Source organism: Oncorhynchus kisutch, linkage group LG30 (assembly GCF_002021735.2).
Source record: "Oncorhynchus kisutch isolate 150728-3 linkage group LG30, Okis_V2, whole genome shotgun sequence".
In the NCBI taxonomy this organism is placed as follows: Eukaryota; Metazoa; Chordata; class Actinopteri; order Salmoniformes; family Salmonidae; genus Oncorhynchus; species Oncorhynchus kisutch.
In genome coordinates this window covers 13,144,853-13,157,106 of record NC_034203.2, presented here as the reverse complement: position 1 = coordinate 13,157,106, position 12,254 = coordinate 13,144,853, and the positions used below count along the sequence as shown (strand labels likewise).

The window sequence follows — 12,254 nt, the reverse complement described above, 5'->3', positions numbered from 1 at the left end:
TTTTTCTAGTCCTCCCGGTTTTGACCCTTGCCTGCCCTGACTCTGAACCCGCCTGCCTGATCATTCTGCCTGCCCTGACCTCGAGCCTGCCTGCCACTCTGTACCTCCAAGACTCTTTTAAGATCAAGTTATGATCTATTTGCCGGTCCACAACCATTCTCTTGCCTGCCCCTTGGATACTAATAAATATCAGAGACTTGAACCATCTGCCTCCCCGTGTCTGCATCTGGGTCTCACTCTGTGCCCTTAAACAGTGATGTGTTCGTTTGATTTGCCCCATTTAGGACATAAAGTTCATTTCTTTGGCATTTTTTTGTAGGTTTACTTTAGTGCCTTATTGCAAACAGGATACATGTTTTGGAAAATGTTTATTCTGTACATGCTTCCTTTTCACTCTGTCATTTAGGTTAGTATTGTGGAGTAACTACAATGTTGTTGATCCATCCTCAGTTTTCTATCACAGCCCTTCAATTGTGTATCTGTTAAAGTCACCATTGGCCTCATGGTAAAATATAAGTGGTTTCCTTGGGAATGACGCCTGTATCTTTGTAGTGACTGGGTGTATTGATACACCATCCAAAGTATAATTAATAACTTCACCATTCTAAAAGGAATATTCAATGTCTTTTTATTTTTACCCATCTACCAATAGGTGCACTTTGCGAGGTATTGGAAGTCTGAGTTTGAAATTCATTGCTTGACTAAGCTAATTGTATGTGTGGGGTACGGAGATGAGGTAGTCATTCAAAAATCATGTTCAACACTTATTTCCATGCAACTTATTATGTGACTTAAGTACATTTTTACTCCTGAACTTATTTAGGCTTGCCATAATAAAAGGGTTCAATACGTATTGACTTATTGAGAAATTTCAGCTTTAAATGTTGTATTTGTAAAAATGTCGAAACATAATTCCACCTTGACATTATGTGATATTATGTGTATGCCAGTAACAAAGAATCTCAATTGAATCCATTTAAATTCAGGCTAACACAACATAATGTGGAAAAAGTCAAGTGGTGTGAATACTTTTTGAAGGCACTGTATAATGAAACTCAAAAAGCTTTCCTTAATTTATCCTAATGATAAAACCTGTAAAACCCGCTGAATTTGTTTCAAAAGTTGCTTAAATGTTCAAAAAGAAAAAACACATTGTATACACTGTTTGCCAATTTATTGTATCCAGAGAGCAATGTGATATAGGCTATTTTGCACAATAAAGTTGAAAGAAATTGATTATTTTAATATTTATTCATTTAGGTATCGATACTTTCTTACATATAACTGTTTAAATCCCAATCGTGATACTTTTTCTATTGGAGTTTTGTTGTTTGAAGTGGATATATAGCATTTTGCCACAAAGCATGGTTATTTGTCTCTCTAAAATAAAATGACCTTGCAATATATTTGAAACAAAATTATCTGTCTTTTCACTAGCCCATGTCATGTTAAGATGAAAGAAGCTGAGCTCTCTCTTTCACAAGATGTGTTAATTCATGTCAATTTAAAAACATTTCTGAAAATGGATATATAGTATCACGTTTTGCAATGAAACTTCAAAACAGACATGCTTGAGTCAAACCTATTTATTTTGATTTGATTCAAATACATTTATACCGCAACTTTCTCACAGTTTAGTTTTTTTTTCTCTCATTTTCTACAGTGTAAGAGGTCCTGCAGCTGCTGCTGGGTTAATGTTACTCATAGTGATGAGATCAATAAACAAATATCTGGTATAATGGGACAATATCAAAACAAAAGAGTTATAAAAGTAACTAAATCTGTACAAGCGAAAAAACGAACACTCAGAAACTATATATAAGATCAAAACAATACACAAATCCAGCTTTAATATTATAAATTTTATATTATATATTATAATTCATATATTTACATATTTTTTAAGTAACGAAATGGTTGAGAGTGAACAACATCTCCAGAATCATTCAAATGCCCCCTACATTTTCTATAAAAACGAAGACAAAGTAAATAATGAGATGTTAAAAGTATAAAAACCATGCCATCAAATTGTACATGTATAGAAACCTTTTCTAACTGCACATGAATAGTACAACCCTCTAGGTCTGAGACTGTTAGGGGTCATACAGTACGACATACCATTCAGACAGTACACGGTAAACAGTACAGCCACGTACAGTACAACAGTGTAAAAATGTCATCTTGGAGATTAACATATGACAGGGGTTTTCATCAAATTGTGGTGGTATAAAAACAACTTTACCCATAATGCATTTGGGAAACTGAAGTCTGGTCGTGCATCAACTATGAGTATCATTGCTGGCCTGACTCCATATTGTGCTTAACAGGTATCTGACATATCAACAAACAGTATAGATCCATGCTTTTGCAACACAATGAAATAGGAGGAATGAAACCCGAGAAATGAAAAAACATCTCTTTATTTCCATATTATTTCCGCACTGGCTCTGTTGCCTGACCGTGGTCATAGTATGGTTGTTGATTGTCTGGCAAGCCCTAAGCAACATCCTTCAATCCCTAAGAGAAAATTATGTTCAAAGGTTTATCAAGCACACACACACGGACACACTTTTACGGCTCCATGCACATATGCACACACAGTCGCATAGTTGCACACCTAAATGCCCATGTATTTCGAGCTAATCGTAAGAGGGACACAATTCATTCATGGATTTCTCTGAAAACTACCAAAGCCTATATAAAATGTCAATGATCTTTGGCTCTTCATTCTCTCAGGTCTGGTTGGTCAAATCTAGACAGAAGTAAGCCCATACAGATTGGCTCTGACAACATACAGCTTGGATTGCACTTTCACAAGCAAGCACATAAAAAGTAATACACAGCCATGATAGAAAACACATTATACACGTTTACGCTGTTGGCTAGGATTCATGATCGTTGACATTGAAGGAAATTAAATTAAAATGCCGTACAATACATATATATATATATATATATATATATATATATATATATATATATATATATACACACACATATATGAGACGTTTTTGATACAGTAACTTATAGTATATACAAATAAGGAATACTTTTTGGGAAATCAATGATCAATGAACACCATTCGTCAGGCGAAGAACAGAAGGAGGGAACATATTGATTGGAGAGCAAAAAAAAAGTCAAGCTAAAGGATGTTTGATTTGGAAATCGGGTCATACTGTATAGATCAAGGTTGGGGTCAATTTGAATTGAAGTCAATTCTTGAAGTGATTTGAATTTAAAATAGAATAATGGAAAACAACTTTTTTATTGAGAAGTCTTGAAAACAGATGCCTTTTTTTCAATTATTGAATTGCAATTTCAGTTTACTTCCAGAATTCACTAAATGCAACTGACCACAACCCTGTTATACATAGATTTCATCTTCAGGATCTGTGTTGCCCTCTGGCGACCATGGCAGTGAGCAGCAACCACATCCAACTGCGTGTCAGGTGACACATTCATAGTCATGTGACCTCGGCGAAAGTATTAGAATTCTAAAGGAAAGAAGAAGCAAAAGAAGAAACAGAACAAAAAATTGTCGTCAATGATTCAGTATATTTAATATTCAAGACATTCTCTGCATTCAATACATCCCAAGATTAGTAACTCCATAAAGGAACTATTATGATATTTGCGATCTTGATATAAAAAAAAACACAAATTAGCACAGTCAAGATACAGTATCAGTCCTGTGACATCTTGGTCCCCAACATCTCTTGCTTTCCGTATTTTAATTATATAACGACCCTTACATAACCTCGAGCTAATGAGTCAGTTGCTTTGATTGCGCTGAGGGGCTTGTTAGGCTGACAGTCCACACACGCATGCACACACACAAAATGTAAACGCACACACACACAGACACAAACAACACACACAAAGTGGGCCAAGTAGCATGAGGGTAGCACAGTGTACAGCTCTTGGGTTGCCTCAACAGTGGTTGCTCAACTAAAAGATTTCAGATTATGCTGTGGGACATAGAGGTAATTTGTGGATTAGTACGGTACCCTGCGTCACTGCTTCATTTCTCCAGGTCAGCGCAATGGGGAGTTAGAGCACTGGTTATGCTTTTGGGTCCCAAGGCGCTACTGTGTCTCTAACTGCACGACTTGCAATTTCAATGAACTGAATGATGAGGATGAAGAAGGTGATTGAATTTAGAACAATAGTGTAAGAATTGCTATTCCTCTGTCCTGCATGCACACACCCTACTCGTCAGTATTACTTACTAAAACTGTTGTTACACTAAGGTTTTTATTCTAAGAGAAATGAAAATGTTCAATTATATTCCATGATATTCTTAAGATATACAGTTGAAGTCGGAAGTTTACATACACCTTAGACAAATACATTTAAAATCAGTTTTCCACAATTCCTGACAATTCATCTTTGTACAAATTCCCTATTTTAGGTCAGTTAGGATCACCACTTTATTTTAAGAATATGAAATGTCAGAAAAATAGTAGAGAGAATGATTTATTTCAGATTTTATTTCTATCATCACATTCCCAGTGGGTCAGAAGTTTACATACACTCAATTAGTATTTGGTAGCATTGCCTCTAAATTGTTTAACTTGGGTCAAACGTTTACGGTAGCCTTCCACAAGCTTCCAACAATAAGTTGGGTGAATTTTGGCCCATTCCTCCTGACCAAGCTGGTGTAACTGAGTCAGGTGTGTAGGCCTCCTTACTCGCACACGCTTTTTCTATTCTGCCCACAAATTGTCTATAGGATTTAGATCAGGGCTTTGTGATGGCCACTCCAATACCTTGACTTTGCAAGTATGCTTGGGGTCATTGTCCATTTGGAAGACCCATTTGCAACCAAGCTTTAACTTCCTGACTGATGTCTTGAGATGTTGCTTCAATATATCAACATAATTTTCCTACCTCATGATGCCATCTACTTTGTGTAGTGCACCAGTCCCTCCTGCAGCAAAGCACCACCACAACATGATGCTGCCACCCCGTGATTCACAGTTGGGATGGTGTTCTTCAGCCTGCAAGCCTCTCTCTTTTTCCTCCAAACATAACGATGGTCAGTATGGCCAAACAGTTCTATTTTTGTTTCATCAGACCAGAGGACATTTCTCCAAAAAGTACGATCTTTGTACCCATGTGCAGTTGCAAACCGTAGTCTGGCTTTTTTAATGGCTGTTTTGGAGCAGTGGCTTCTTCCTTGCTGAGTGGCCTTTCAGGCTATGTCAATATAGGACTCGTTTTACTGTGGATATAGATACTTTTGTACCTGTGTCCTCCAGCATTTTCATAAGGTCCTTTGCTGTTGTTCTGGGATTGATTTGCACTTTTCGCACTAAAGTACGTTAATCTCTAGGAGAAAGAACATGTCTCCTTCCTGAGCGGTGTGACGGCTGCGTTGTCCTGTGGTGTTTATACTTGCGTACTATTGTTTGTACAGATGAACGTGGTACCTTCAGGCGTTTGGAAATTTCTCCCAATGATGAACCATGTCTACCGTGGAGGTCTACCATTATTTTTCTGAGGTCTTGGCTGATTTCTTTTGATTTTCCCATGATGTCAAGCAAAAAGACACTGAGTTTGAAGGTAGGCATTGAAATACATCTACAGATACACCTCCAATTGACTCAAATGATGACAATAAGCCTATCAGAAGCTTCTAAAGACCACATCATTTTCTGGAATTTTCCAAGCTGTTTAAAGGCACAGTAAACTTAGGGTAATTAAACTTCTGACCCACTGGAATTGTGATCCAGTGAATTATAAGTGAAATAAATCTGTCTGTAAACAACTGTTGGAAAAATGACTTGTGTCATGCATAAAGTAGATGTCCTAACCAACTTGACAAAACTATAGTTTGCTAACAAGAAATTTGTGGAGTGGTTGAAAAATTAGATTTAATGACTCCAACATAAGTGTATGTAAACTTCCGACTTCAACTGTAACTGTCAGGAGAGAAGAACAGAACTGCTGGCCTGACACTGAAAACTTACAAGCTACTGGAAATACACAGTGCTTGTAGATGGATGGGGTTACGTGTTCCACAACATGAATTATACATTTTTATAATAACTTAGCTTTAGTTATTGTTTTCAGATGAATTAATGTATCCTATATACACCAATAGTATCAATTGGGAAAATGCCTTTTAAAATAATAATTGTATATTATTTTTCATTCTTTCTTACTTAGCAAGGCATGATATCCTTCACTACTAACTACTGGCTTAATTATGGGATGGTGTATGCGTGTTTAATTGACCTCCCTTAAAATCTATGAACACTGAAGCAGGCAGCCAGGCAGTCAAAACGAGCAGTGAGCCTGGATCCAAAAGGTTTTCTAACGCATCCTAATGTGTCAGATTTATTTGGGTCAGATTCTGTACTGAGTTTGAAGATGGCCTATGGCCATGTTGATGTTGTGTGTGGCAATGCATTTAGTGTGGAAATGCATTTAGCTACAGTCTCCCTGCTGCTACACTAAACTGTGCAATGAGTGAATCCATACAGCAGTTTAGGTTTCCACTGGGTGTTTTTAGATTTCTAAGGTACATATAGTCCCTCAAACCTCAACTACTACATATTTGACTATTCTTGCCATTAATGCTTTGCTCATCTACCTCACACGCATGCATGCATGAACGCAAACACAAACACACCTCTCCACATCTCCTCGTTCTTATTCACCTCACACACCTCAATCTAATGAGATGTGGTCATCCTCCTTTGCGTTGATGAATGGCCCAATGTAACTTCCCCTGGACTCATTGTGATTTCAAATAGGGGGAGCACAGGGTCTCCATAAGGCACTTCATCAAAATTTCCAAGGGGGCCGGTGACATACTGTATGTCCCTGTAATGCATGACCTTGCATTCCCCTCGCTATAGGTTCTGCAAAGGCTACATCATTAATCTTCAGGAGCAATGCTACTGTATTATGCTTATAGAGGCAACCCAGGAGCTGTACAGTGTGCTAGCCTCATGCTACTTTTCCCACTTTGTTTGTGTGTGTGTGTGTGTGTGTGTGTGTGTGTGTGTGTGTGTGTGTGTGTGTGTGTGTGTGTGTGTGTGTGTGTGTGTGTGTGTGTGTGTGTGTGTGTGTGCATGCAGGTGTGTGTGTGTATGTGGAGAGACACTGCACTTTAACAAGCCCCTCAGCGCATTCAAAGTGCAGTGGTTCTTCCTGTAAGGTGTGCTTCATACTGCAGCACATCTTGCAGGCTGCCGCAGAGATCTATGGCAAGTTATTTAATTGTCAGCCATTGTTACCATTAATGCTAGTTAGTGCTAGCTTGACCACCAGAGGATATGTTTGAGAAGCATTTGATAGCCTTCAATAGTGGCTGTACTAGAGAATTTAAAACCTTTTTTTGTAATAACATAGTATATGGGATTGATTTTAAGAAATGTAGCTTAATTTAATTAATATTATAGTGTTTCTATTCCAAGAAAAACGAAACCCTCAGTGTTTCCGTTAGGAAAATATGGCACTGTACTACGTGACAGTCGGGAGTAGGCTACAGTACTAAGAGCATAACATTTCCACATCCTAATTGTAGTCTAACCAATACCCAAATGGAAATTCAGTGAAAATACAAATCTCATTGATTTATCAAGACCAGTCCCCAACGGTGCTGAAATAGTTGACCACAGCGGGTAGGCTATTGCTTCAAATCCTATTGCTTCTAACTTAATATGCTTTTCAACACTAATGAGACTCATGTCGCCGACGGTAGGCCTACAGTATATTGAAAAATACTTTTTTCAATGACGTGACTCTCCGCCAATAATTAGATTTAGATGATTGGAGGATTCTAAATTAATATCTAAGGGGCATTTTTCTTTAGAGCAAATCGGATCTGTGAGAATATCTAAGGGGCTTTATATCATTCTAAATTAATTAAGAATGATAATAATAATCGCTTTGTTTAAAAAATAACAATATTTTGGAGATTTCAAATAACCTAAAGTGAGTGAGAAAAAGGCCATTCTTGAACGTGGGGTGAGATATTCTTACTAATTTGTAAATAAAGCCAGTTTGTTATTTAGAATTATTTCTTTCTGTTTTTAGAGGGAGATGAAACCAAAAGCCCAAAGTCACCTCATGGGTCTCCCGGTTGCGGTCGGGACGGGACGGGTATCGAACCAGCATCTTTCGAAACGCAGTTTGCACTGCGATGCAGTGTCTTAGACCGCATCGCAACTTGGGAGGCACAAAGTATCAAAATACTGTAAAGAGTCTATTTTCCTGCTAATAGTGCATAGTGGACTATTATAATACATGGTGTCCAGGTCAGGATAACCAAAACATTTCTTTATTAAAGTCTATCAGAAAGAATGTTGGTACTTATTTATTTTGTTCCAAAGCTATGAATGAGTGAGTCACTCAGCTTTATGTAGGTGCCGAGGCTATATGACTGCACCATCAACTTGATTATTTAGCTTATATTCAGTCAACACATACAGTTGAAGTCGGAAGATTACATACACTTATGTTGGAGTCATTAAAACAAGTTTTTCAACCACTCCACAATACTTTGTGCATAACACAAGTAATTTTTCCAACAATCGTTTAAAGACAGATTATTTCACTTATAATTCACTGTATCACAATTCCAGTGGATCCGAAGTTTACATACACTAAGTTGACTGTGCCATTAAACAGCTTCGAAAATTCCAGAAAATGATGTGATGGCTTTAGAATCTTCTGATAGGCTGATTGACATCATTTGAGCCAATTGGAGGTGTACCTGTGGATGTATTTCAAGGCCTACCTTCAAACTCAGTGCCTCTTTGCTTGACATCATGGGAAAATCAAAAGAAATCAGCCAAGACCTCAGAAAAAAATAGTAGACCTCCACCTGAAGGTACCATGTTCATCTGTACAAACAATAGTATGCAAGTATAAACACCATGGCATCACGCAGCCGTCATACCCCTCAGGAAGGAGACGAATTCTGTCTCCTAGAGTTGAACGTACTTTGGTGCGAAATGTGCAAATCAATCCCAGAACAACAGCAAAGGACCTTGTGAAGATGCTGGAGGAAACAGGTACAAAAGTATCTATAGCCACAGTAAAACGAGTCCTATATCGACATAACCTGAAAGGCCGCTCAGAAAGGAAGAAGCCACTGCTCTAAAACAGCCATAAAAAACAGACAGACTACGGTTTGCAACTGCACATGGGGACAAAGATCGTACTTTTTGGAGAAAGGTTCTCTGGTCTGATGAAACAAAAATAGAACTGTTTGGCCATAATGACCATCGTTATGTTTGGAGGAAAAAGGGGGAGGCTTTCAAGCCGAAGAACACCATCCCAACTGTGAAGCACGGGGTGGCAGCATCATGATGTGGGGGTGCTTTGCTGCAGGAGGGACTGGTGCACTTCACAAAATAGATGGCATCATGAGGGAGGGAAAATGATCTTTCTATACAGATAATGAAGGATATACTGTTTCTGATGTGTCTTTCTGTATGGTGGACACACCAGAATGGACTGAGGCTGACAAACAAGGTACTCTAGAAACCTGTTCCAAGCAAAAACACATTATATTGTATTTAGCCTACTGCAGTGAAGTGTAGCTGACAATACCTGTGAGGCTATGTACTTCTCCATGGTGTTGTCCATGATGCGGGGCTGGCCCATCATAGGAACACTGCCGACCACTCTCTCCTCCGGTGGGATCTCGTTCAGCAGGGTCTTCCCTTTGAAGTTCTGCACCACCCCTAGAACCTGCACTCACAGCCACGGTCACGGGGCAGACAAAGGAAAATAGATAGGGGGGATAGACATGCGTGGAAGAGGGAGACGGAAAGAAAGAAGAAATAGAGATGTGAGAGAGAGGAGAAGGAGTGGGAGACTTAGTAAGTTAGTTAGGCTGAGATGGAAATAGAGGCTCTGTGGTGTTTTTGCAGAGCTGAGTGCCTGGCAGAGTGCCTTTCACTTCTCATAACATGGGTTATGTTAGTATGGGTTATGTAAGTATTTTTTTCTATTATAAAGGAATCGCATGGCTTGTTGCCCAAAAACATGAATTCAAGGAGTTTCATCCATTAGCAGAGCACAAATTAGCTTTTTTTGTGAGACGTCTATCTAAGGCAATGTTCAGATGGAGGAGAAATGCAACTCAGAAAACAATGATCATCTAGAGCAGTGGTCACCAACCAGTCGATCGTGGTCAACAACCTGTTCAATCTCTAAGGCATTTGTAGTCGTTTACCAAACATTTCTGTAAAAAAAACGGGGGAAAAAACGATAAAGCCTTGCGTTCCTATAATTCTTTCTTTGTTTAGTGCTGTTGGTGGTAGGTGCACATGATTCAGCAGCACTAGCGCCAAGAAGGCAAAGTGTTCCTATTTTGAACCATTTAATGTGTCTGAAGGTAGAACTCTTCATACCCGGCAGGCCCAGAGAGCAAGTGCACCTATAGGCCTATCGCTGGCCAATCAGATGGTTCAGATCACTGTGTCTGCAGTTTCCTCTTGCCAGAGACATAAAACAAAGCCACTGCAAAGTTGATACTGTGAGATTTCCAAACGTTTAAAACCATGACTAGAGAGAGACAGTGAATACAGCAAAGAGCTGCTGTTTTTAAAAGTAAATTCATGTTTAAGTTGTTATTCAGCACTATCAACATTTTATTCAACACTTTTACAAGTCTTAAATGTGTGTTCTCACTACTTCCACTCACGCTACAACCAGCACTGCAGCTGCAATGAATGAGTATAGAAAAGCGTTTCGATAAGCTTGCAAGGTTCTCTTTAGCGGCTTGTGTATTTTTTAATATTGAGGAATATTTCATTTCCTCTGGTCATTTTAAAATAAACTATTATTAATGTTAATGCAAATAGTTTGGGTAGCCATTTGACTACCTGTTCAGGAGTCTTATGGCTTGGGGGTGAAAGCTGTTGAGAAGCCTTTTGGTCCTAGACTTTGCACTCCGGTACAGCTTGCCATGCGGTAGCAGAGAGAACAGTCTATGACTGGGGTGGCTGGGGTCTTTGACAATTTGTAGGGCCTTCCTCTGACACCGCCTGGTATAGAGGTCCTGGATGGCAGACAGCTTAGCTCAGTGATCTACTGGGCCGTATGCAGCACCCTCTGTAGTGCCTTGTGGTCGGAGGTCGAATAGTTGCTGTACCAAGCAGTGATGCGTCCAGGATGTTCTCTATGTTGCAGCTGTCGAACCTTTTGAGAATCTGAGGACCCATGTCAAATCTTTTCAGTCTCCTGAGAGAGAATAGGTTTTGTCGTGCCCTCTTCACGACTGTCTTGGTGTGTTTGAACCATTCTAGTTTGATGGTGATGTGGACACCAAGGAACATGAAGCTCTCAACCTGCTCCACTATAGCCCTGTCGATGAGAATGGGGTGTGCTCGGTCCTCCTTTTCCTGTAGTCCACAATCATCTCCTTTGGTATGAATACGTTGAGGGAAAGGTTGTTATTCTGGCACCACACGGCCAGGTCTCTGACCTCCTCCCTATATGCTGTCTCTTTGTTGTCGGTGATCAGGTCTACCAATGTTGTGTAGTCTACAAACTTAATGATGGTGTCGGAACAATGCTTGGCCATGCAGTCATGGGTGAACAAGGAGTACAGGATGGGACTGAGTACGCAACCCTGAGGAGCTCCAGTGTTGAGGATCAGCGTGGAAGATGTGTTGCTACCTACCCTCACCACCTGGGGGCGGCCCGTCAAGAAGTCAAGGATCCAGATGCAGAGGGACGTGTTTAGTCCCAGGATCCTTAGCTTAGTGATGAACTTTGAGGGCACTATGGTGTTGAACGTTGAGCTGTAGTCAATGAGTAGCATTCTCACGTAGGTGTTCCTTTAGTCCAGGTGGGAAAGGGCAGTGTGGAGTGCAATAGAGATTGCATCATCTGTGGATCTGTTTGAGCGGTATGCAAATTGGAGTGGGTCCAGGGTTTCTGGGATAATGGTGTTAATTTGAGCCATTACCAGCATTTCAAAGCACTTCATGGCTATGGTCATGAGTGCTACAAGTCTGTAATCATTTAGGCAGGTTACCTTAGTGCTATTCGGCACAGGGACTATGGTGGTCTGCTTGAAGCATGTTGGTATTACAGACTCAATCAGGGACATGTTGAAAATGTCAGTGAAGACACCTGCCAGTTGGTCAGCACATGCTTCGGAGCACAAGTCCTGGCAATCCGTCTAGCCCAGCGGCTTTGTGACTGTTGACCTGTTTAAAGGTCTTACTCATGTTGGTTACAGAGAGCGGGATCACACAGAACATCTGATACTCTCATCGATG

General features: G+C 39.8%; 1 protein-coding gene across 1 annotated transcript in view; it reads right to left on the bottom strand.

Annotated features, from left to right (window-relative positions):
- Window positions 1–2,320: 2,320 nt before the first annotated feature.
- LOC109875125 (phospholipid phosphatase-related protein type 5-like) overlaps window positions 2,321–12,254 on the bottom strand; it is a 63,952-nt gene continuing 54,018 nt past the window's right edge. The window contains exons 5-6 of the mRNA XM_020467334.2: window positions 9,571–9,711; window positions 2,321–3,494 (exon numbers count right to left, since the gene is read on the bottom strand). Of these exons, the coding sequence (XP_020322923.1) occupies window positions 3,465–3,494; window positions 9,571–9,711 (171 nt within the window). The 3' untranslated portion in view covers window positions 2,321–3,464. The remainder of the gene's footprint in view (window positions 3,495–9,570; window positions 9,712–12,254) is intronic.